Below are 26,892 nucleotides of genomic sequence, written 5' to 3' on the forward strand. Positions count from 1 at the left end.
TTACGACGTTTGCAAGGAAATTACGTCACATTTCGGAGATTTTTTGTAATAAATATGAGTAAAAAATAATTCATAAATAATCTTAATATTGAGTAATGATTTCAGTTTTCAAATAACACTTTTAACACACAAATTAAACATTTATTATTTTGACTCCTTTATTCAAAGTGGCTTAATTGAGAGACATGCACTATTTTTATTTGTGCTTGCTTGTTTTCTCGTGATCACGCCTTAATTTCTCGTGATCTCGACATAACAAAAAGTGTATTCTTGAGATGTGATTAAAGCTTACGTGTCCTCGATATTAGGTAATAAGGTCAGAGTTCAGCAAACTTCAGCTAAGCAGCACGTCCGTTTTCCTTTCCATGCGTGTGAATGGAGGTAAATGGTTTTTAAAGTCTAATGTAGCCCTGCCCCTAACTGGTGAGTATACAGTTCTCAATATATATTAATTACTATATTATTTTATTCCGTTTCTACACCCACAAATAACTTTGTACAGAGCCCTGGGCAATACATCTGTCACTGCGGTCATAATCCGTTAACATGCCAGCTTCAAAATTCATCCAAACCTTTTGCGTTATTCTTTGTTAAATTGAAAGTGTCACGCTAATCATTTACATCGTTTTTTTCTGAAGAGCATTTGTACATTTTAAATGTTTATATTGGCCATTTTAGTTATTTATAGGCAATTGAGGCAATAAACCACTTGAGGGCGCTGTTATATCAATTTCACAATTACTAAGATCATCAAAGTAGACATCACAGCACTTACAGTCTATCTTATTGTCTTAAGTAATGACCTATTATCTCAATCCATTTAAATCTGTTAAATCAGCTCTCTTTTAATGCTCAAGCTACATCTCTTTTAGAAATAGTTAAATACAGATTTGAACCTTGGCCATGTTAACATTGTTAACATTGATTTAGGCCTTGGTGAGATGTCCAGTCAGCTTTAGTCCTGTTCCAACACACAAGCAAGAATAGATTTCAAAAGCACAGACCACTAAGCCCCCCCCCCAAAAAAAAAAAAAACCTAACACACTTCATCAAAGTCAGTCATGCGAAAGCCGGATGCTTGCGCTACAATCTTTTATCACAAGGCTGTGCATTCAATCAAACTTGATAGTATTTAGCTGCAAACTCATCTGACACTTTGCATCTGAAGCAAGTTAGATGACAACAATCGGTTAGAGTTGCAGTTCAGAGTTTAGTTTTAAAAAGCTTTTTTGTCTACTTTAACATGACTCAAATTTTTGTACTGTGCTTAGTCACTACTTCATGGTCAATATAAAATCTTGTTCTGAAATGAAGAGGCGATATTTGGATGGTTAGGATGACCCTATTAACCTCTGTAGGTAGATGCTGTAACTATACCATCTGGACCGTTAGGAGCCTTTCGAAATTCTGTATATTCTGTGTATTCTTCATCGATGTATCCCAGTGCTTATTTTTATTTTATAATGATCTTAAAAACATTGAATTTACACAATTTAATTTTACTGTCTGCATCTCCAAATTGATTCGTAATATGCAATTTATTTACATTTATGCCTTTGGCAGACACTTTTATACATTTTAATACTTTTTACAGTTCTTTCAGTCTAATTTATTTATCAGTATGTGTGTTCCCTACACTTTTAACACAGCACTTTTAAAGGCAGGGTGCATGATTTTTGAAAACACTTTGGAAAAGGGAGTCGGGCATGTACCAAAACACACTCATAGCCAATCAGCAGTAAGGGCAGCAGTATTTTTTTAGGTGATTTCAAATATCAACATTGTTTTCAAAAATCATGCACCCCGCCTTTAAGTACCACTGACATATCACAACTTTGCATATAGCAAAAATGACAGGTCTCATAGATTACAAATCATTCAGAGGGAATTTGTGAGGCAAAAAATTCCAAGCTAATGTGTGTGCATTTGCTTTTATTTATTTATTTTGCTCGGCAAAACACTAGGAGGTGCAGGCACAGTGCATTATGTGACTGAGTCATGCCACTTTCTGTACAGAGGAGCTACTCTCTTCTCTCCTACCTCACCCCCAACTCAGTGAGTCAACAAACACATTTGGTGAGTAAGGAAAGAGAGGCGATACGCATGCACCTGAAATAATACGAGAAAGGTGGATAAAGTTCATAAGCCATACAGCATGAATGTAAAATTGTGCTTTTTTCCTTTTTACCTTCCCATAAAGGGGAAAAACCCCGCCTCTGGATTCTGTTTTTAGATTTCCGGCCACAGTTGATGCCAGCATCAGCTGTTTTATATTCTTTCTATGTAGAGATACAAAGAAATGTGCGTGTTGGGTAAAGCGTCCAACATTGGTATGCAGGATAAAAGCATATGTATATCTAGGGATGACTGCGTGTTTGTGTTGGTGAGTGTGTGAACTACCTTGAGAATGGAATTATTGATGAGGTCATATTCCAGCTATGTGTATACATATACAGATTTATTAATCATTTTCCCTGGAGGACCATATTCTCTACAGTTGATCTGTGAAAGTGGACGGCGCTGTGTAAATCTGCTTGCCCTCGTGGGGTAAAGTTATTTAATCACTCCTTGAAAGTTACAGAACAAACATTACAGCACTCTTGAAAGTGCCAACTCTGGGCACCCATTTAATAGACATTTTGATAGACGGCTTTACTATACAGCTTCAAACCAATGCACGTCTCGGCTATATTGCCAGGGTTCTTGTTTTTGGGGGTCTGAGTGAGAGTAGTCATGGGAAAATTGTTACAAGGGCTAGCATTGCTACACACTATTAAAATGATAGGTTGTTTCAAGAAATAGTTTGGCAAAATATGGACAAACCCAAATGAACCTAAAATGTCCATATTTGACTCAGCCATAAGTACAACTACCCAGCATTTTGGGTTAAATCAACCTAAAATAGGTCAATTTAAACCGATTGTTTGGTTTTGCACATTTTTTCGTTATTTTGTGTTGTTTTATTGTTCAAATTTTGCTAAAAGTCTTTAAAGGGACACTCAAAAGCTCATTTTCTAAGATGTAAACATTAGATTTTGCATGTTTTGGAATCCATTCAGCTGATCTCTGGGCCTGGTGCTACCACTTTTAGCATAGCTTAGCACAATCTATTGAATCTGATTAGACCATTAGCATTGCACTAAAAAATAATCAAAGAGTTTTAATATTTTCCTATTTAAAACTTGACTTCTGTAGTTACATCATGTTCTAAGACCGACAGAAAATTAAAAGTTGAGATTTTCTAGGCTGATAGGGCTAGGACTATACTCTCATTCTGGCTTAATAATCAAGGACTTTGCTGTAACATGGTTGCAGTAGGCGAAATGATATTACGTAGCTGCCGAAAATACTCCCCTGCCATTGAAAGTTACTAAAGGGCTCGTTATAGTTGTGCGTAGGTTCTACGGCATAGCCGCGACGGTGTAGGTTCCGCGTCGGTTTTCATTTACACTTTTGCGACGTAGTCTGCGTCGACGTGCAAACACACGCGCAGACCGTTGGTAGGCAGTAACCACGTGTGTAACCACAGTAGCAGTGCAAACGTCAAAGAAGAAGAAGCTTAGCAAGTTAACCCACAAACGAAGAAGAAACAGCAACTTGTTGTGTATAATTTGAGAAGACCAGCAATGATGGAAGTAAGTAAACAATGACTTTTGATGCAGTTTGAGTTAAATCACTCCTTAACTTGGCTCATCTTTGTTTTCACCGTCACAAACGGAAATACCTATGACGCAGTTTTTACCTGACGGGAGGGGTTTTGGTGGACCAATCACAGCGCTTGCGGTCCGCGTAGATCTGACGCGCTGTTAAAATTTTTGCAAGGTGCACGTCAGGCTACGGATAGCCTACGCCGTAGCTACGGCGTAGAACTTACGCACGACTATAAATCGGGCTTAAGAGGGCTATTTTCGGCTGCTCATGTGTAATATCTTGCGCCTCCCTGCAGCCATGTTACGGCAGCAAAGTCCTTGATTATTACGCCAGAATGAGAGTATAGTTCCTAACCATATTGGCCAGGAAAAACGCAACTTTTAATTTTCCGTCCATCTTAGTACACAATGTAACTACATAAGAGTCAAGTTTTAAATAGGAAAATCTCGAAACTCTTTGGTTATTTTTTAGCACAGTGCTAATGGTCTAATCAGATTCAACGGATTATGCTAAGCTATGCTAAAAGTGGTAGCGCCAGACCCGGAGATCAGCTGAATGGATTCCAAAAAGGTAAAAATCAAATGCTTACCTCTAGGGAAGCTAGAAAATGAGCAAATTTTCAAAAAAATGGACCCTTTAATAGGATGTACAAAAATTGATTTTGTTGTGACAACATGCCCCACTGTGTTCTGTGAACATAGCTTTTCCTGGTCAACAGTGGTAGAAATGTTCAAAAGCTTTTTTGCAGTTACATATACAACGTATGCATTGACAGGTTCATACGATGCTTGACTGATGCATCCGATGGTGAAGCTTTATAGTCTCTGAGGTGTAGATATGGAGGAGTGCATAACGTGATTGTACAAGATAGGTCTGAATGCAACCATAGGTTCAGATGAGGTGTACGACTCAGTCCCAGCACATTTGTATCTTAATCATTTTATTTTTAGTTTTCAAAAAGCAACCAGGCAGCGATCTATCCCTTAGGGTCTTCATGAATATTCATCTCCTGGTTTTTATGAGAAGCGTTTCGCGAATGCAAAAGAATAACTTTCATACGTGCAGGTCCTCCGAAGCTTTTAGACTTACAACCGCACTGCATCATAAATGTCTGGTTTGGTACTTAGCATTAAATATCAGCTCATATTTCCTGAGCATTTGTAATGGATTATAGTGTCATAAAATATAGAGTTTAGCCACAGACGAATATCAGACCTGAAATAACGCAAGAGGGTTAATAAAATAAGCTTTATAGTCTTGCACCACAATCAGGTAGTGCCAACACATTGACCTATTTCCAATAGATCACGTGTTCATAAATGAAAAATAAGGTGCTTAAGACCGAACATGATGGAAGAAAGAAAAAAGCATCAAGGGGCTGAAATACATGTGTGTAAATGATGAAAAGCATGGTGCGGTTTTCAGAGCGAGTACGCTTCAGTGCACACTACACTTGAACGGGGAGTGGTGGTCTTTGGCACGCTGTAAATCTAGGGCAACCACTCGGCTGACCGGCAAGGACGCGGAGACCTGCACATGCACATTTAATCGCACTCAGCAATTGTTCACACAGAGAGCAAATGCATATATGAAGGGCCAGAGGGCCCGAACGTGGAAGGCCCTGTTTCCATGGATATATCTTGCTCTCTTATTCCAGCCAATGGGATACGATTAGAAGATTCTCTGGTAGGGGGAGGTGCGGTTCAAGAAGGACACTGCTCATTAGAAGGAAGTCAAAATGCACCCACACTGCAAATGTTGACGCATATGAGGATGGATGTTTGACTGTGTTATATAATGTCCCTCGATACTATAGGTTTCACAGGAGGATCTATCCCACCAAACAGATTGAGCACAGGTGGCCATTGGCTCGTGAGATATTTTCGGCGTTACTGGAGACCACCTAAAAGAATGAACTATATAACACTGTAGGTGCTGTAGTATGCGCTTCACTTCAAGCTATTTCTCAGCTGTGAAATATTGATTACATAGGTTTGATTGCTTACATCTGCTTTTAACCCTAAAGACATTGTATTTCAGGGGTCCACACTTTACAACTTCGTTGCAAATGGATAAAAATGGAATAAAAATAGATCCAATTTACTTGCTTTTTCATTAGACGCAAAAACTTGCTTTGCATGCCCATCACATATTCCTTTTATGCATACATGCAAGTGTACACACCCTTACAAAAATTAACCCCATGGCCACAAACTAAACAGGTTTTGCTACAGCAATCATACCTGTAGTTTAACTCTGGCTTTACAAATGGTACCAAATAAAACCATTGTACATTTTTATATCTGTCACTTTCAGTGTGTTGCTATTTTTGGCTAAGAACAGAACAGATTTTGATAATGCTAATGTCTGAACACTTGCCCTCACATTGACCCTCTCCACTAACCCAGAAATGTGTTTTTATTTGCAGACAGCATATATAAAAGCAGACGGGAGCAAGTGGAGGCGAATAGGGAGAGAGGGAGGAATTTAATTGACCGATCTCGTATGACATCGTATCTAATGATAGGTACCGACAGCGGATCCCCTTAAACTACATGCTGGACTTGCAAAGGTAACTAGCTGAGACATGTTTCTTGCATCGGATGAATTGAACAGAGCTGATGGGAACATGCAAAGCACTGTGCAGGATGGAGTCCAGGTACTTACAGTACGAGGACTGACCTTATGTTTCATGATGAAATCGGCTTCTTTAACTTTTTATTGCATGGATGATCTGATGATAGACCGTAATGACCTGTGAACCTGTTTACACTTTTACCTCAGGTGATCTGCTTTACTGGCGGACGTCAAGTGCTAAGTGGTCTTCTAAGTGCTAAATAGAGGTGTAAAAAGTGGCCAACATGTTGTGTGATGATTGGATCACCACATGTGGATGTACTGCAGTCAAGTGCATGTGACCTTGCATTTGTAGTGTAAGCACTAATCCAACCAAATGTGTCCTAGACAGCAACAAAAGACCATTTCATTGGCAATCAATAATTTGACTTGAACCAGAATTTTACACTTTGGTGGGAAATTTGGAGAATCACATACATACATATTTGCACATATATTTATGCATTTGGCAGACAATTAAAGCAACTTACAGTGCGTTTACAGTGGGTTCAAACCATAGACTGTAAAAAAGATGGATGACGCAATGTCTCTTCCCTCCATTGTAATGAATTAAAGTCAAAGGCCCTGTCCCAAACAGCACACTCCGGACTTGTGGTCCGCCTCAGAGACCACACTTTGATGACATCATGTAGTGCAGATTTTAGGGACCCTTGATGCGAGTCCACTTGGGTGCACAGGAGTCGTATTTTGGGACAGACTCGAGCGTCATGTCAGAAATAGGAAGAGACATTGCCCGTCAGTGTGAACTCCTCCCTTCTGTCGCCTGATTTGTCTGAATGCTCTTTCGCAAGGACTTCTGGGTTGGTAAAATGCGCGAAAAGGGCACATCAAAAGGGCAAAGGAGGCGCTGATGAGCACACTTCAAAGCGTAAAAATGACAGATGGGACACCATACTGACTCGTAGACTAAGTGAGCACGCGCAATTTAAGGCCACGAGACTGAAAGTCCACATGAAGTGCGCCATTTGTGACAGGGCCAAAATGTCCCATCATAGGCGCTGCCATGTTACGTAAAAACGTCAGTTTGGAGCCAGGGCCTGTGCAGAAGGAATCGTCCGTGGAGCCAGAGGCGGCCGCAGTATCAAACTTTCGCTCAAACGCTTGCACGCTCAATTCAACCACGCCAATCATAATGACACGCCTTGTTTCTATAGCATCAAATTACTAGCTTAAACGAAACTTATCACAAAAATGAACAATTGAACATATATCAGTGATAACAACTACCTAGAATGACCAATACCATCTTTCAGAAAATTGTATTGGAAGTGTAAAATTTTTTTTTATTTAGAGCCGAGTCCCATTCGTTTGCATGGAGAGGGCAGGGTTTATGACTTGTACTGCAGCCAGCCACCAGGGGGCGATCAAAGAGCCAGCGGCTTCACTTTTCAAGATGAGGCACACCCGATTCAAACCATAGACTGAAAAAAAAGATGGGCGTAGTGTCCGTGACATCACCCATAGGTTTCTGAAGATCGTTTTTGAAGCCAATAGTGTGTCTGCCTTCGCCATTGTGGCCGCGCGTCATCACGCATCACTCGCGGATATCCGACTCTAGTGACAGCAGTGGCTGTTCAACCATCACTCAAGTGGCCACGCCCTTAATTATGCAAAACTTTAATGCTTAATATAATTTAAACGGATGAGTTACAAAGAAATTCACCCCCTCACAGTTCTCATGAAGGGCAAAATTAGCTATACAGACCGAAAACACACTTTGTACCAAGCTGTAAACATATTATTTTCTGCTGTAAAGTTAGGCATTTTAACATGAGGGTCTATGGGGATTGACTCCCTGTTGAAACCAGCCTCTAGCGGCCAGTCGATGAATTGCAATTTAAATCGCTTCCATATTGGCTTCATCAGAGAGATCGGAAGGTTGCCCCTCGATTCAAACCACTGATCTATATAAATGACTGGATGGCGCATGACGTCACAACTGTGAAGCCACCGCGCCGCCATGTTGGTATACCCAAACGTTCTATTAAATCAATGGACGCGATCAGATTTTAATGATAAAACATCACTTTACTAGTCTTCGTTTTTATATCTGAAGTTACCCTGCACATTATTACAACACAAACGTCCTAAGCATGTACATAGTTATTTACTGAAAGTTGTACATTTTAGTTTTTAATCAGTTATTATACATTCATCTTCATTACAGTATCAGATCAGCAGACAGACCGCAACATATTTAGTATTAATGACAAACATGCTCATTCTGAAATCTAAATAAATAATCATACTTTGTACCGTATGTGCATGCAATAATTTGTTGGTTTTATGTTATCTAAACTTACAAGTTACCTAAACTTATTTAGGGAAATAACGCTGACCGTGTAGCTGAATGTCAAAAAAAACTTTATTTATACCCGTGTCATTAACAGAACGCAGCAGACACACTCACCTTAGCGGTTTTTTATAAATCCATTAGCCTGCCCGATTAAAGCATAAACATTGAAAATAACACCAGAATTAATAGTTAATTTATGTACACATATCCTAAAAATAATCTTGCGTGACTGATACGCTGTAAAGCGGGTGAATTTAAAACATGATTTTGAATGGAAGTCAATGACCCCCTCTCCCGGTTGGGTATACCAAGATGGCGGCTCGAACTCTGCGCTGGCTTCACCTCACGCTGTTACGTTAAGCGTTCTATGCGCAATCCAGTTATTTATATAGATCAGTGATTCAAACCCATGACCTTTTGTGCTCTTTACACTGCTAAACACACTGTAAACAATTCCTTGTTGCACCTAAATTTTTAGAATGAATCAACTTGAATTTCAAATTCATTTCAACTCTCTTGACTAGTGAAGAGTTATTATAAATTATACAAATTAAGTTGAATAGCTTAAAGGAAAATATTTTAAGGAATGTTTGTAATCAAACCCCCATCAGAGGCCCCATTGACTTCCATAGTATTCTTTAATCCCAATATGGAAGTCAATGGGGCCTATGGACGGTTTGGTAAACATTTCTCAAAATATCTTCCTTCCTGTTCATCTGAACAAAGAAATGTATACAGGTTTGTAACAACATAAGAGTAGTAAAATGTTGACAGAATTTTCATTTTGGGTGAACTATACCTTTAAGTGCAACAACGAATTTGTACAGTACAGGATCATTTACTTATTATAATATACTATATAAATAGTTATGTAAACTTTTTTATATATATAAAAATTAATGTCTTTCTGTTTATATTTGCTTGCATTTTCACTCGCCCATATTCTGTACATATCTGTTTTACATTTCTATTCTGTTCTATTCTATTCCAACATACAATGAAACAGATCTTGTGCATCACACACATTAAAAGTTTAGTTATTATATAACCACTGAGCATCACATTTACAGTGAAATTACAATATGGAAATATATTTAACAAAAATCACGTAATGCATTCTTGAAATAAGACCCCACCCTTCCCTCTAAATCTAATCACCGGTCACAGGGGATGCAAATTAGATGCATTCAAATACCAGGTCTAAACGATGATCTTTGTGATTGGATCATCTGAGACGCAGGTTAACTCCAAGTGTAAAGATAACACGTGACTCCTCAGATCTAGCAGTTACAGAACAATATCAGTTAATTAGACTACTTAAATATCAGCTTATCCACCTCTTCGTCAGATGCTGTGGTGAAAACAACAGTTTCTCACTCTTGCCAAACACAAATTAATCCACCAGGGAAAGACAGAAATGAGAAACATCAAGATAAAATAATGTTCTCTCTGTATGCTTTGAGGTTGAGACTAATTTAATTAGCAGAGCTGAGCCGAAGGCTTTCAGCACAGTCTCTGAACTGAGTGTTAGTGTTTGTGGTGTTGGAGTGATTGTTTAGGACCAACAAGATCCAGAGAAAGACAGGAAATCCATCCACTGCCTGTGCAATATTGTGCAAGTATTGTTTTTTTGTTTGTGGAGATTTAATTGCATTTTCTGCCTATGTGTATAATTGATTAATGGAGATGCTTTGTGGCAAAAATGTTCAAAGCTGGTCTAATAATGATAACTGAAGACTTTGCTACAGTGAGACTTTGCAGAAATGCAAGCACTGACTGGTGGGAATCTGTAAAATCATTTGTAAATGTGCAGACCCATAACATTTATGTCTTCTTTTTAAAACAAGCTTCATTAATTTTAAACATTTCCGAAAATGAACTGTATTATTCTGTAGCTTCTAAAATATTCCTTCGGCCATCTGATGTTTTTAAGATGAAGCCTCAGCCTCCGGCAATATGTCACAACCTTTTAGCACCTCCGTGTTCTTGTGTGCTTAAACTAATGCCACACATTATTCTGGATGTTGACCTCATATAAACAGGAACAGATGCTGTTCCCTAATTACCAAGATGCTGCCAGCTGTGTTTTTAAAGAAACATAATTACTGTAACTTGTACTGCATAATATACAGTAAATGCATACAGTAGCATAATTAAAAAGACTGTATATATTTAGTACACTGAGAAATGCATTCACATATGATTTACTGGTTTCTACATACAACCATCCTACATAATTTAAAGATCATTCTGTGAAAATATAATCTAGATAATATTGACTAAATAAGGTCAGAGATTAAAATTAAATTTAAATCATTGAGTGAAATCAAACATTGATGCTTCCTAATCCATAATTAGATGATCAGACTTTAGTCTTGATTTTATAGGCAGGATCACATATAGCAATTATTTGTGTATGTAAATGTAAAATCAATAATTCTCTAACATCAGTGAAAGAAATCTTACAGAGCCTACTGTCCTACTCAGTATATGATTCAACTGTTTAACAAGCTTCTCGCAAATCAATAGATTGAATCTGATGCAATGTTTACCACAGCGGTGCAGAGTGAGTGTTTTTAAGATGCTAATGTCTCTCATTTAATGTTCTACTCTCTTTCATTCTTTTCATTTAGGGAATAGAAAACAGCAGTCTGTGTGGTCACACCATTCAGTATAAACCTCATGCAAAGTTTAAGGTCCACTATGTCTACTGGGGGTAAGTTAACGTATAACATTAAATGGCTTTCTGAAGCACTTGACCCACAGTATTCTGCAGTCAGATATCATTACATAATGACTGCTAAATGCCACAACTTATAACATGTATTAGTTCATTTTTTTATATAATGAAACTGAACTCAATATGTTTATGTATTGCTAAGCTTTCAGTACAAAGCTGTCACTGGGGCGATACCATTTTAAAAAGTACACCGTTGTACCTAAAGAGTGCATATTAGTACCTCGAAGGTGCATACTTCTATCTGTGAGGTGCATATTAGGACCTTTTAAAAGGGTACCGTCCCAGTGACAGCTTTTGTACCTTTTCTTTTGACAGTGTATGGTAAGAAACTGTGCATTAAGCAGGTTAACACAGCTTGTGCAATTAAGGGCTGAATGTACATTGCTTGTAAAGAAAAGACACCACGGCTACCAAATACATAGGAGTAAAAGTGCATATACACTCACCTAAAGGATTATTAGGAACACCTGTTCAATTTCTCATTAATGCAATTATCTAATCAACCAATCACATGGCAGTTGATTCAATGCATTTAGGGGTGTGGTCCTGGTCAAGACAATCTCCTGAACTCCAAACTAAATGTCAGAATGGGAAAGAAAGGTGATTTTAATCAATTTTGAGCGTGGCATGGTTGTTGGTGCCAGACGGGCCGGTCTGAGTATTTCACAATCTGCTCCGTTACTGGGATTTTCACGGACAACCATTTCTAGGGTTTACAAAGAATAGTGTGAAAAGGGAAAACATCCAGTATACAGCAGTATGCAGCAGGGCGAAAATGCCTTGTTGATGCTAGAGGTCAGAGGAGAATGAGCCGACGGATTCAAGGTGATAGAAGAGCAACTTTGACTGAAATAACCACTCGTTACAACCGAGGTATGCAGCAAAGCATTTGTGAAGCCACAACATGCACAACCTTGAGGCGTATGGGCTACAACAGCTGAAGACCCCCCCGGGTACCACTCATCTCCACTACAAATAGGAAAAGAGGGTACAATTTGCACGAGCCCACCAAAATTGGACAGTTGAAGACTTGAAAAATGTTACCTGGTCTGATGAGTCTCGATTTCTCTTGAGACATTCAGATGGGAGAGTCAGAATTTGGCGTAAACAGAATGAGAACATGAATCCATCATGCCTTGTTACCACTGTGCAGGCAGGTGGTGGTGGTGTAATGGTATGGGGGATGTTTTCTTGGCACACTTTAGGCCCCTTAGTGCCAATTGAGCATAGTTTAAATGCCACAGCCTACCTAAGCATTGTTTCCGACCATGTCCATCCCTTTATGACCACCATGTACCCATCCTCTGATGGCTACTTCCAGCAGCATAATGCACCATGTCACAAAGCTCGAATCATTTCAAATTGGTTTCTTGAACATGACAATGAGTTCACTGTATTAAAATGGCCCCCACAGTCACTAGATCTCAACCCAATAGAGCATCTTTGGGATGTGGTGGAGCTTCGTGCCCTTGCAAAGTAAAGGATGACTCAAGTTATAGTCTCAAATGTAAATCTTTTTTCTTGGACTACAACAAACATACAGATTTTAAGCAACAATTTACTTCCTGGGATTGGTGATGTAGTAAAGACCGACATTATCATAATTCATCCCACTTTGTACTCAGCTTGTAAATTAACTCCTGTTAGCATTGCATTGTGAGCGAATCTTTTAAACATGGTAAGGAGCGTCACATTTCCAGCTGACATCAGAGGTATTCAGGCCAATCACAACGTACAGAGTAGCTGGCCAATCAGAGACACAGAGCTTTTCAAATCCGTGCGTTTTAGGAAGAGAAAATAATGTGAGAAAATGTGTTTTTTTTTAACCATAAACCACACAACAACATTGTATTACATCAAATACACAAAATGAAATGGGTGCGCTTTAATGCCAATACAGTTGTTCATGTTAGTTCGTGGTGCATTAACTAACGTTAACAGTTACAACTTTTTGTTTTAATAATATTAAAGCAAATGCTAAAAAATAAGATGAACTAAGATTAATAAATGCAGATGTATTGTTCCATTGTTAGTTCATGTCAGCTAATGCATTAACTAAAGTTAACAAATACAACCTTATTGTAAAGTGTTATTGAAAAGCTCTTTATTTGGGTTTATTTCTATTGCCCCTCCTGCACATCTTCTCAGGGCTTGCCTCGCTTTTACCATTTTCATTACATGATTAAGTAAAACTGCGCATATCAGTGCACTTAGCTGCCATCAGTGCTGACACTTACATGGTGATGTACTCTCTGAGCTCCAGCACTTGTTCGCCCTCTCTCTCTCTATTTCTATGAAGAAAATTGAGTACTTTCTTGTTGTTGTGCCAAAATGCAGGGTATAAAATAGTCTGGGTATTGGGTAATGCATTCTATTGACCAAATAAAAAGACAAAATGAAACAAAATAGACCAAGAAAAGAGTTGGTCAGATGCAAATTCATTCTTAGAGTCCATTTTACCTTTATTAGACATGACAGTGAAGTACAGAACAAAAATTACACAAACGTAAAGCGAGTAAAACGATTTGAAATGAGGGTTCAGGCTGTCACATGCCTTATTGGATGGCAAATGTCTAAATTGTGTTTATCAAGTTAAATCTGTTGGGTCACCTATCATTAACTAAACAAACAGCACATACAATTTAGCCACAAAGAGCTTTTTAAAATTTTTTATGAATTCTCGGTTTTAGACGTTTTAATGTGTGCTTTGGAAAATAATCAGAGAAAAGTATGCTTTACAAATCCAGTATGTTCAAAGAGATCCCTGTATTGATTTTAATTAGCCAAATCAATGTGATATCTTTAAAGGAACAAAAACTCTGGATAAAGTGGGTCTGGCATGTAGCAGTGAGGAAATGTGAACTGAACAGATGCAAAAGCCGCTAAACACCACCTCTGTAAAAAAAGGAGATAATATCATAAACTAAATGCTCTCAGCCCGTATTATATGTTCATCAAATACTTTTGTCTCAAAAAAAACACTTAATCTCAGTCTCAGGCCATACAGAAATACCACTTTGTTGGCACTTTGTTTAGCAGTGAATATTTATACAAATAACACATATTTAAAATTAATTCTTTAATGATAATAGTTCATACTGCTTTTCAAAGTTTTGCAGAATTTCTTTAAATGCTGTTTTTTTCGCTGTATTAAATGGCTTTGCAATGTATCGCATTATACTGTCAGTTAAGGTATCTGATACCGTCTCGTTTATACAGGTGCTACAGCTCCCCCTTGTGTTTTTTAGAGAGATGTGCAATCATTGTGGTGATCTAAAATCATCGCAATGAGGTCAAACAATCGCGATGAGACGATTATTTTATCATTGTGACAGCCCTTATTGCGATGTTTCTACACTGTAAAAAGTGTTTCTGTGCCTTAGTAGATTTAACTAAATAAAATGAGTAAACTGTGTTACAATTTTTTATTTTTTTTTATCAAAATATGAGTTAAAATAACAATCATTTGAATAATTTTAGTAATTCTAAATGATCACATCATTGAGTAAATTCAACTTCATTTCATCATGTATAATCCACTTAAATTTGTAAGAAGGAAATTAACTTAATAATTTTGTGTTGAAACTACGTGATTTTATTATTAAACATAACTAACTAGGCAGTGGACTCGTAGTTCCCAGCATGCTTTGCACGGGACTGCATTTGGAGAATATAATTTGAATTTAAACTCAATTTAATTTTATGTGTTTTTAACTAAAAAGAAAGACTTGTTAGTTTTTAATGTTCATATCTTCAAGAATTGGAAGAGTTTCTGTTTCTTCTTTTGAGTTTTGTAGTTACCATTGTTCAGAAGACTGGTGCTTGTACATAGACTGCATACTGAAGTATGTCGCTCTTTACAGCTGCCCAAAAAGAAATTGGGGAGCATTGATTGAATAAACAATTTGTGCCCTCATCTCACAGAAATATAGTCTAAATCAGTGTTTATGGAAACAACAACAAACCATAGAACTATAAGTTAACTAAACTTAATTTTGTTGCATTTGCATTAAGTAATATTACAGTGTTTATTATACTTAAAAAAGGTTGCAAGTTGACTCAACCTAAAACTTCCCATGCAATCACTTGCCTCACTTTTTATAAGTTAGATCTAGGTATTACTTTTTACAGTGTAGTTGTATCTTAAGCGATGTTGCAGCTGTTTACTGTCTTGTTCCTGTTTACTGTTGAAGTGAAGGTTTTTGCCAAAAAGCTTGCATGCACTTAGAAGGTGTTGCAGCGAAAGACCGAAATTCGAAATCAAATTTGTTAAATACCAATGAAATGACTAAATTGACATTTGTGAAATCTCATTTACTGACTAATAACCTTTTCATTGCCATTAAAGTTACTAAAGCTAAACATAAGAGGCTGATAAAATATGCTAATTTACAAGAAAACATGTCAGTTGCACTTGTAGGGTTTTGCATTCGGTTTGCATTTTGTTCAGAAACTGCTAATTTTCTTAAAAGGCAAGTGATTGTTTTATAAACCTTAAGATGCATCGAACCTAAGCTATCTCTTTAAGTTACATCATAGAGACACTGCAGCAGCAATGTTCATTCAAGCTTCATGCATGTCTTCTAAAATTAGAGTGCGGTCCTTTTTCCAAAGGTTTATTTGTAAGGGAGTGCATGCATTGGGGTGTAGAAATGTAGAGTTACTCCAGTGCCTGTTTGACATTTCGTGTCCCAGTAGAGATGTCCTCATACACAATTAATAACTCTTTAAACCACTGAGTTGAAGCACTGTAAAAACCAATCTCGTCTCTGCTAGATGCACTTTGATTGTCTGGGGATGTGTTGCGTTTCTCACACTTTGACACGCTGCCCAAACACATCATGTTAACCTCCAAATCCACTGGAATTTTGTTGACCTCTGACCTTATTTGACCGAGTGTGTTGTGAAGCTGATTTGTCTCCATAGTAACAAGATGTCTGGTCAGTTCATGTACCAGAATGAACTGTGATTCACTCTCAGTCTCAGGTGACTTTTCTTGTCACTTATGCATTTAATATCTTAGTTGTTATCTCAAGCTGTTTTGCTTTGTCACTGGCAGGACATGCTTCGCTTTGTTGAAAGTAATTTGAATCATGTATGATTTTTCTTTTTTCAATTCTTGACATTTGTGAATTTATTTCAGAGTTCTCTTCCAATCATTATCTACAAAGCTAAAATTACTGCTCTTCATCAAAGACCTCAAATCCATTTAGTCATACTTCAGAAATACTTGAAATATACTTGAAACTGTAGCTTGCCAAGCTACTTCAAATTTTAAGTAGTTCAGCTATCAAGCTGCCCCTTTTAAATTAGGTAGGTACACTACATGCTACAAAAGTACACAATTTTGGCAGAGCTAATGCTGATAAATGAAGTTTGTAGCATTGTTATTTAGTTTCAAGACTGGTAATCAATTTGGCTGATGTTTGCAACTGAACCCACAGATTATGAGAATGATTCACGTTCGAAAGCAAGTGCTTTGTCTATTGTTTTTCTAAACTCCCATGCAAAGTGCTGCCACTTGCTAGTTATTGTGCAATCACTGCTTGGCTTACTACCCATTATTTAGCACTTGCTCTAGCCAAACTCCTGCAATAACAATGCATCCAATCCAATGTTTTCCTTTTTTTTTGTCAGGTTACTGATGCCAAGAAGACATCATCTAATGTACTGTATTATCTTGCAAGTGTAACATTTGACAACATAATTACTTAAATGTGCATTTTTCCGGTGTATGGGGGCTGATATGTTCACACTTTTAACTTCTACCCTTCTTTATTAAACTTGCACATTGATTTATCCGCAGCATGATTTCATTCTGGGATCTGAAACCCGCACAGCTGCGTTAAGAGGCTGATGACTGACCCAGTCTGTCACCACATGTCACGATCCTATTGTATTTTAGCACTGGCACAATGGATATTTATAGAGAACAGTGATTGGTTCAGGCAGCCTTTCCAAACGGATACTGACAAATATTTTAGCGGCCTATAAATCACATTTGACAATTGACAGGCACTTTCTGTCTAAGACAGAACTGTCACTCAGACTACCTCATGGGCAGGAGCCGGGCAAAGAAATATTAGAGTGATAACAGACAAATGGGACTGTAAATTTTTTTCCAGCTTGCTTTTAAATTTCCAAATGTGAACACTCAATGGAGACACACGTCCCCTTCATCTTGCTTGATTATGACTTCACGGTTGCATTTTATTAAAAATAAGGCAGAGAAGAACATGTGCAATTTAATCTTTATTTAGTAATTTAGTCTTTTACACATGTTCTCGACAATTAAGTTAGCATTTTACCATGATCATACAATGAATCTAAGTTCAGATATGACCACTACTGACTAGCACACATCAACAACTGATCTAAAGGGAAGCATTTGTGTCTAATAGGTCAGTTCGTTTAACGTTTATTTTTACAATTCAATACAACAAAATTGGCTAGAATTTTCTTAGGAGGAATTATTTCATCTAGCCTTAAATTGAAACAGTCAATGGGATGTGTCCTTGTTGGCATGGAAACCATGTTTCGGGGTTTAATTACGCTTGGCTAGTTATGCTTTTAACGCAACAACGACTGGATCAGGGACCTTTCAGCATTCTCCAGGGCAATCGCTTTATAAATTTCAATTAGCATGCTAATATAACCACATTGAATGGTATTGTGGTGTAAGTGTGTATAATGAGTCTCAGAGAAAACAATAAAAAAAACAGACACACTTTTGTAAAAACATGAGGTCACTGCATAAAAAAACAAGCAGCTGTTCCAGTGCTGATAAAACACGCACGTGTTTAGCTGGAGACACTGTTTTCTTTAAGCAATGTGGGTGATGGTGTAAAAGTTAAAACAATACTGCGACTTACCATGGTAGGTAGTTAACAGTAGGTTGTTTATGCAGTTTAAAGAGGAAATTGAAAGGGTTACATGCTCAGAGGCTGTGTGGTATGCAGTTCGCTTTTAACCTTAAGCCAAATATAAAAGGCTGACATCACAAGCATGTCTTCTGGTGTCTTTGTTCCACCTACGTCAGTAGCTTAATAATAAATTAAGGATGCTTTTACTTGTGTGTCACTGTGGATATAGAATGGGTGTAAATCTGGATTTAGGCCTACTTACTACATTTTTCACAAAGCATAAAGGCAGATAGGCACCCTATCCTGCTCCTCAGCTATACATTATGACCACTTTAATTAGTGATTCATATCAGGATGTAAAGAGACCATCAACCAGTATAGCAGAAAATGTTCCCAAGCATATCTCTCAAGTTTTAATAATAAAATATTAACATGAGGCTCTCACACACACACACACACACACACACACACACACACACACACACACACACACGTTTTATACATTGTGAGGACTTTCTGTAATTACTTTTATAATTTTATACTATACAAACTGTATAGGGCTATTTTATGCCCTTTACCATAACCCAACCCTTAAACTTAAACCTAAAATAAAACTTTTTTTACATTTTCAAATAAATTTTTTTTTTATTATTTTACTATTTATTTTGTTTGTTTAATTACCGTCCCTGCTGGAAAAACCAGCCAACCGCATACCAGCATGAAAACACAACATATGCTGGTGCTGGGATGCTGGTGGTCACCAGGAAACCTGGTCTTGCTGGTATGCTGGTTTTTCCAGCAGGGATGGTCTTCAGAGTGTTATGACTTTTATCATTGTATGGAAATTTAAACCCCACAATAGAAACCTGTGTACACACACACATACAAATCTTAGGATGAGTAAGAAACGCGTACTATTTTCCGTATGTTTTTTAAACAACATCATCATGGGGTGAAGACCTATGTGATTTTACGAAACGCGCCGTTCGCGAAGGGTAAAACCCGGTGGGTCGTCTCCTTAAATCAGCGCTGCTGCGGTGATGTGCCCGCGAGCTCAGACGGTCACAACCATTTCCACCTCTGCAGTGGGGAGCACGCGCGCTCAACAGCGCCTCTCACGCGACAAATGACGTTCACTTTTCACACACTCTCTCCTACCGCTTGGTAGATCCCACGCTAAAGTGAAAACTTATCAATCGCTTTCTGGGCTTGACGGGAATTTTACCCAGGGATTTGGGCCACGGTATTTTTTGGAAACGTGCTATCTTCCCACCGCGTTTTGTACTGCATTTAAATGAGGTATCAGATTGGTTGGTCTTTCTTTCTTTGAGATGGAGTATTTACGCTCAAGCCTCTGAAGTCTATCAGATAACGGGACGTAAAGATGGGGTACGACACCAGTTGCTCTCTTTAAAATAGGTAAGCTTATATGCAGCAAATGTGACGTTTTCCTAGGCAGTCATTTACAATGCAACGTGCATCATCTCGTGGTGCTGATGCTGTAAGTGATGTTCACAAACCAGGGTATCTTTTGAAACGACCATTTCAAAACATTTGCCGATGGAAGTCTTGCGTGTGCCATTTTGGTACAAGGTAAGGGGTGTTGGCTTCGTTTGTTCAGTCAATAGGATTACAATTTTACAAAGGAGGAATTGTGATGTGGTGTTCTCCGGGGTCTTACATCGCAGTGGGACTACATTTTAAAATAATGTTTGATCGACAAAGCGAGGAAGGTACCATTCTTCTGTGTTCCTCTTATGCTCGTGCTTTGCAATTTGCACCGGCGATATAACCGAACGCTTACGTCACGACAGAAGCGTGAAAAGCCAGCGCACGTGCCATATGCAAAAAGGTGCTAATGACACGCGTTCTTCAGTTCTGACTTCAAACGGGGGGTCCTTAATGGTGATTCTTTTGTGTTTTTCTCGGACGTTTCAGGAGCAGAGCGACGCAGCCTCCTGCTGGAGAATGAACCCCCCACCGCCTGTCGTAATGCAATTTCTTTCCGCGTGCACGAGGGCCACGCGCCGTATGGCCACATAATAAGCGACCGTGATACTTCATTGACAACATTGCACTAAACCTGGACCCTAACTTTGCAGATCTGATGGTGAGTGAGCGTTCACTTAAGTGCCTCAGTTTCAGTCACAGTAAGGTAACGTTACAATTAGCGTCACAAGAAACTTTTCAGCCTATTCAAATGCTGTCAATTGACAAAAAAAAAAAAACTTTTAATGATTTTTAGAAAGTGCTTGTTTTTTCAGTGATAATATAGGCTAACAGTATTTTTTTCAAACAAGCGAGCATTAACACACAAAATTAAAGTGATAGCATCACACTGTATAGATAGATAATCGCTGCATTCTCTGAACGCCACCCGCGCGAAAGAGAGCGAGTATAGTGCATATGCTTGTTTAATACCACTACACTGTTAAATTTACTTCATTTAATTACACATACTAGATGCTTTTAAAGCAATTTGTCTTTTAAATTCGGTTAGTCTGACTCAAAAGGTAACCGCACTGGTGGATGTGGTGGATGCTGGAACGCGCGTGCAATGAATATCAATTGTCGTTGTCAGCTAATCATCACAAGTGACTGTGGCGCGTGTCCGTGGCCTTGGATATTTTCCTCAGGGATGTTGTCTCTTTACTTTCAAAAGAGACTGCTTTAATGTAAGAGCTCATTACAGTCTTCTCGCGGGTCTGTGACGTAGGTCGAGATTTTAATTGTATGAGGCTCGACGTACCTTCCCTATGACGTCTGTATTTCTCTATGACGTCTACTGTCGCTGTATTCAGCCATTGAGATCACTTGCGTCATTCAACAGAAAGCACGTAAGATCACAGCACCACGGAGAGCGCCTTCAATGCTTTATCTGTTTTAAGAACCAAGGACAGAGACTCTTACACAATAAATGACTGTGTTAAGGATTGACTTGATCTGATCTTGTAATAAGTGATATTGCCTATTTTTTATAAAGGTACATTGGCTACAAGTTGAGACACATACATTTAGCACATTTTCTTACATTTATGCATTTGGCATACTCTTTTATCTAAAGCGTCTTACGGTGCATTCAAAGAAGGCCTATGCATTTTATCAGTGTGGGATCAAATTCCTGATGACCTTTATTCTAACACAGTGCTCTACTAGATGATCTACAGGATCACTGTATGTGGTCTTGTGGGTGGTAAATTCGTTTTTACAGTTTCACATATAATTATTTCTTATGCACCTAATGTTTCCAAAGCTTGATTGTTAGGGTACTGAGTTAGCAATGCAAAAGTATTGGGTTTAATCCACCTGCTTATAAAATGTTTACCTTTAATGCACTGTAGTCGCTTTTGATAGAAACATCTGCCCAAGGCATACATGTAAATATAAGTTGTAATTGTAGAGTTTAGAGATGTACAAGCAGCAGCTGCTTTAAACAGCACTTTTTAATTATAGACATGTTGTAATTAATTACAGTTGTTAAATGTATGCTAATGGATAACGGCAATACAATGATGGTGGTTATATAATGGGTTTTTGTTTTGTGTTGTGCTATTAAGTGAATGTGAGGGAGGACATAAGCATGCGTGCATACATCTGTACAAGAGTTATATTAGGCTTTTACATACTTGAAGCATTTGTGAATGATGTGTTGTATGTGAATATATTCTTTACATGTGTGAAGCAAACACAAGCAGTCATATTCTGTCGGAAATACGGGTGTGTGTACTGGAGCAGACTGATTGACCAAGTTTTGTCTCGCATGCTCACTGAAGGAGAAGCCAAGAACATTCTTAATGCTCACAGATGCATCAAAGCCACAAATACAGTGGAGTCACACGAAGCTTATAACATTAGTATGAACAAATTTCATGAGATCGAACAGTTGCAACCCTGTTAAAGCGCTGAATTGTTCAATCAGTTTCAACACCTCGATTAATATAATTTTCTTTGAAGGGCCTGGGAGAAAAGACAAGTGTCAATCACATTAGCCCCAGAATGTATGAATGTGCCCTAATCAATATAGAGACCATAGACTGATGGCATTTTACTAATCATATTAAATGCAAGCACAGCTTGTCTCAATGCAAAAGCAGCAGCCGGCCCTTCGTATTGTTTCGCTGCCTCCATTTGCTTCAGAATTGAATCTGTCAGATCTCATATGATCACTTTCTCAAAACCCCCAACAATTCGTCTCTCAGTGGGACACGTTTTAAAATTGATTTTACATGTCATGTTTTATCAGTTTTAGCATGCATTTACTAGCCTAGATTTAGTTTTATTCTGGCCAAGGTCCAGATGGTAAGGCTATTGAATTTACACTTTTTTTTCACTGAACGTGGTTTCCATGTGGTCTGAAATGTTAGCCTACTACTTGAAATACATTGTGTTAGCAATAACAGGGTCAGTGCTTTTTATTATTGCAGTGCCTGCTGAGTGAGCAGAGTGATGATCTTCTTCCTCTCTGCATGCTCATTGGCAGAGACCTGAAATGGCATCTCTTCAGAACTAACTTGCTGTTCCGTGACCTTTTTTCAACGCGTGCGCTGATTGGTTAAGACCAGGCTAAGTTTGGCGGAGGCCATATTATAAAGTTTTTAGCAAAAAAAATGTACGGGCCCCCTTAAGCCAAAGCCACCCCCAACCTTGCCCGTTGGCACTTTTAACTGTGGGGCGCAGGTCTGTTAACAACATATACTTTTAATAAGGTAGTCAAATATTTTTACTTTACTTTTTTACTTTAAAGGTTAGATTTAAATAAAGAAAAACGAAATGTTTTGGGTAGTTTGTGACTCGTGACTAACTTCTTCGCCTTCTCTTTTCTCTTTTGGGCCCACTTTTATGTTTTTATTTGTCCATCCTTAATGTTCACGTAGATAGCCGCTATAGTAACCTCTCACACTATGTTTTCTTTTTTTTTTTTTTTTGCCGCGGCGATGCGTCATGTAAAAAAATTATGGCGTAGTAGTCTACGGCAGCCACAGATTGCAAAAAAAGTAATACACACAAACAAGAAATGACGGAGAAATTAGACATTACGTAGAAATAAGAAATCACTGCACATGATATGCATACAAAAAGATATTTATTGCTGCCACAAATAAAAATGTAATTGATTTTTTTTTATTAAAAGCTGGGGCGGGCATAGGGCTGGGCCCCCTATTGGCCCGGGCCCATTTGCACGTGCATACCCTGCATGCCCAGACGCTACGCCACTGCATTAACTAATTTCAACAAATACAAAATTTATTGTGAGGTGTAAGTGTACAATATTATGTTTACCCACCCCTTTAACAGACTTGCATTTTTTAAGTTATTTTTAGGCCATTTTGCCTTTATTTGTTAGAAAGTATGTAGAAGACAGGGGTAAGGGATCAGCAAATGACCTCGAGCTGGGATTCAAAATTGGGCCCCTGAAAGAGTGGCTGCTCCATATTTTGGAGCACTGCCCATTACACCATCGGCTCCAACCGACTTTATATTGGCAGATTTTTCTGTACTTAGGTGACATTGATTGCATCTTTAAGCTCTGACTGCATGTTTTGGATACTTTCGAATGCACAGTTTGGGATCACCTCCTGCTTGATGTTTGCCCCACTACAGGAGGTGATATTAATCAGCATTAAGTTTCTGTGCAACAATGGTTCAGTGTCTTGGGTCATTAAAGATACGCTATCCTTGCTGTAGAACTGAGGTCAAAGGATCAATAATGTGACGCTGAGTGATGCTTTCTGCGAAAGTGATTAATGGGCTGCAATTGTGCTGATCTCGCCCTGGATTGAGGACGAACACACACTGGGGGAAATGAGGCATAATTGGTTCAAGTGCAACAAATTTAGTCCTAATTATTATGAGGCTAAATTATTTCATTTATTCGGAATTAAGTAATCTTCTAATTATTCAAATTAAGCCAAGCTTAATTTTCATTTGCAGATTTTTATTGCACGGATTTCATTATGTATGCCGACCTAGGCCCTTGCGTTGGCTCTCCTGACTTTGTACCACTTGTATCACAGGTCTGTAGGTCTTTCAAATCTGTTATGAGAACAAGACAAATGTATATGTCCTGGGAAAAGGGTGTGCTTTAATTTTTAAAATGGGCAATCTGTGCATAACAGCATTCTGCTGATTGCCTCTTATTAATATAAGCTAAATATAACTCACTTGTACTGACAGAAAACGAGTGATGGATGTTTAAAATAAAGTGTCAGATGTTTCAGGATGGAGAATAAAGTGATAGAGCCCATTGTAATGTGGATTGAAAAAAAGTGCTTCTCCGTTGGTTTTGCTTCAGGATTTATGTTTTAAATTTGGAAGAAATTTTAAGCAGAGACCCGACACATGATACTAAATTCATATTTTGACGTATTATCATAAACTACATAAGTCTAAAAATATGCTACATTTTTAAAAGTGCTCTATGATGTTTTAAATATCTGTGCAAATTTTTAGTGTTAAATGTACAGTTACGCATTTACATATCGCTGTCTTGTGTGTCTGACAGAAAATTATTCAAAGCCTAGAGTCATATTTTCAGTATACACTCACCTAAAGGATTATTAGGAACACAATACTAATACTGTGTTTGACCCCCTTTGCCTTCAGAACTGCCTTAATTCTATGTGGCATTGATTCAACAAGGTGCTGAAAGCATTCTTTAGAAATGTTGGCCCATATTGAAAGGATAGCATCTTGCAGTTGATGGAGATTTGTGGGATGCATGTCCAGGGCACGAAGCTCCCATTCCACCACATCCCAAAGATGCTCTATTAGGTTGAGAACTGGTGACTGTGGGGGCCATTTTAGAACAGTGAACTCATTTTCATGTTCAAGAAACCAATTTGAAATGATTCCAGCTTATCCTGCTGGAAGTAGCCATCGGAGGATGGGTACATGGGGTCATAAAGGGATGGACATGGTCAGAAACAATGCTCAGGTAGGCCGTGGCATTTAAACAATGCCCAATTGGCCATAAGGGGCCTAAAGTGTGCCAAGAAAAGATCTCCCACACCATTACACAACCACCACCAGCCTGCACAGTGGTAACATGGCATGATGGATTCATGTTCTCATTCTGTTTACCCCAAATTCTGACTCTAACATCTGAATGTCTCAACAGAAATCGAGACTCATCAGACCAGGCAACATTTTTCCAGTCTTCAACTGTCCAATTTTGGTGAGCTTGTGCAAATTGTGGCCTCTTTTTTTCTATTTGTAGTGGAGATAAGTGTTGTGGCTTCACAAATGCTTTGCTGCATACCTCGGTTGTAACGAGTGGTTATTTCAGTGAAAGTTGCTCTTCTATCAGCTTGAATCAGTTGGCCCATTCTCCTCTGACCTCTAACATCAACAAGGCATTTTCGCCCACAGGACTGCCACATACTGGTTGTTTTTCCCTTTTCACACCATTCTTTGTAAACGCTAGAAATGGTTGTGCCTGAAAATCCCAGTAACTGAGCAGATTGTGAAATACTCAGACCGGCTCGTCTGGCACCACCAACCATGCCACGCTCAAAATTGCTTGAATTACCTTTCTTCCCTATTCTGACATTTAGTTTGGAGTTCAGAAGATTGTCTTGACCAGGACCACACCCCTAAATGCATTGAAGCAGCTGCCATGTGATTGGTTGATTAGATAATTGCATTAATGAGAAATTGAACAGGTGTTCCTAATAATCCTTTAGGTGAGTGTATAAAAAATGCTGGGTTATTTTCTGTTCAAAAAGGGACAAAGCCAGCTGTTGGGTTAAATTAACCCAGAAAATGTTTATATTTGACCCAAATTTACAACCCATCATGTTGTGTTCGTACTATTTTTGACCCAATGCTGAGTTGAAAATAACCCAGCATTTTTAGAGTCTAGGTTTTAGTGTGCACATAAAGTGCTTGTATGCAAGCTACTGAGGCAATGACACCTACCTGTCCAAGGTACATGGCAACTTTGGATTGCTCTTCAAACCAATCCTCTCCTTTAGTCTGTTTTTACAACCAGCTTTGTCTAACATTTTACCTTTTTTTGGGGGGGGGGCTTTTTGTAGCTGCTTTATTGCTGCGGTTGAACTGTACATCATTACTCATTATTGAATGGGCGCAGCACACCCCAAAATAATAAAAACATAAAAACACAAGCAAATGACAGTGTTTTTATAAACACACCAACTTGCACATCTAGTGGATCATAACGACTGATAGGGATTATTTTGTATATGTCCATGTTTTAAAATCTTGCATATTCCACTTTTAACATAACACGGGCTAAAAAGGAAAATAGGCAGTTTTGTTATTGTATTAACGATAGCAATAGGTTGATTTACCAGCTTAAACTGCATTGCAAACAAATACTGAAATAATGTTATCCACATTACCACATGACAGATAAATCTGCACCAAAATACCATAAAGTTTGATCTGATGAAAAATCTTTTAGTCTTTGAGTGTTCTTTTTTATTCCCATGTATAGCCATTTGTATGTATTTATTTATTCATTGCTATCCTAACCTTGCAGGACTGTTCAATTTTATTGTTTGCATGTAGCATTACTGTTTTCTTAGCTTTTTGCGATCCTATCAAAACAGACCTGCGACCCACTTTTGGTTCGAGAACCACTGGTGTATAGACTATTCAGTCAGTTTAAATGCAGAGACATTCACAGTGCTGTTTGCCGAAGGGGGAGAAGCCCTTCAGGCACACAATAAAGAGGATCTTCG

At 38.3% G+C, this 26,892-nt stretch overlaps 1 protein-coding gene across 4 annotated transcripts in view; it reads left to right on the forward strand.

The window, feature by feature from the left end:
• The first annotated feature begins 325 nt into the window (after positions 1–325).
• The window catches only part of adgra1a (adhesion G protein-coupled receptor A1a), a 41,424-nt gene continuing 14,857 nt past the window's right edge, over positions 326–26,892 (forward strand). Inside the window, exons 1-4 of one of the 4 annotated variants that reach the window (XM_073867017.1) lie at positions 326–423; positions 6,080–6,223; positions 11,218–11,300; positions 20,126–20,297. In XM_073867017.1, the coding sequence (XP_073723118.1) occupies positions 20,295–20,297 (3 nt within the window). In that variant the 5' untranslated portion in view covers positions 326–423; positions 6,080–6,223; positions 11,218–11,300; positions 20,126–20,294. Of the gene's footprint in view, positions 424–5,449; positions 5,580–6,079; positions 6,224–11,217; positions 11,301–19,108; positions 19,607–19,661; positions 19,781–20,125; positions 20,298–26,892 lie in introns of those variants that run through there. The other 3 variants (XM_073867016.1, XM_055176676.2, XM_073867018.1) reach the window with 3 other exon arrangements.

Source organism: Misgurnus anguillicaudatus, chromosome 4 (genome assembly GCF_027580225.2).
Source record: "Misgurnus anguillicaudatus chromosome 4, ASM2758022v2, whole genome shotgun sequence".
In the NCBI taxonomy this organism is placed as follows: Eukaryota; Metazoa; Chordata; class Actinopteri; order Cypriniformes; family Cobitidae; genus Misgurnus; species Misgurnus anguillicaudatus.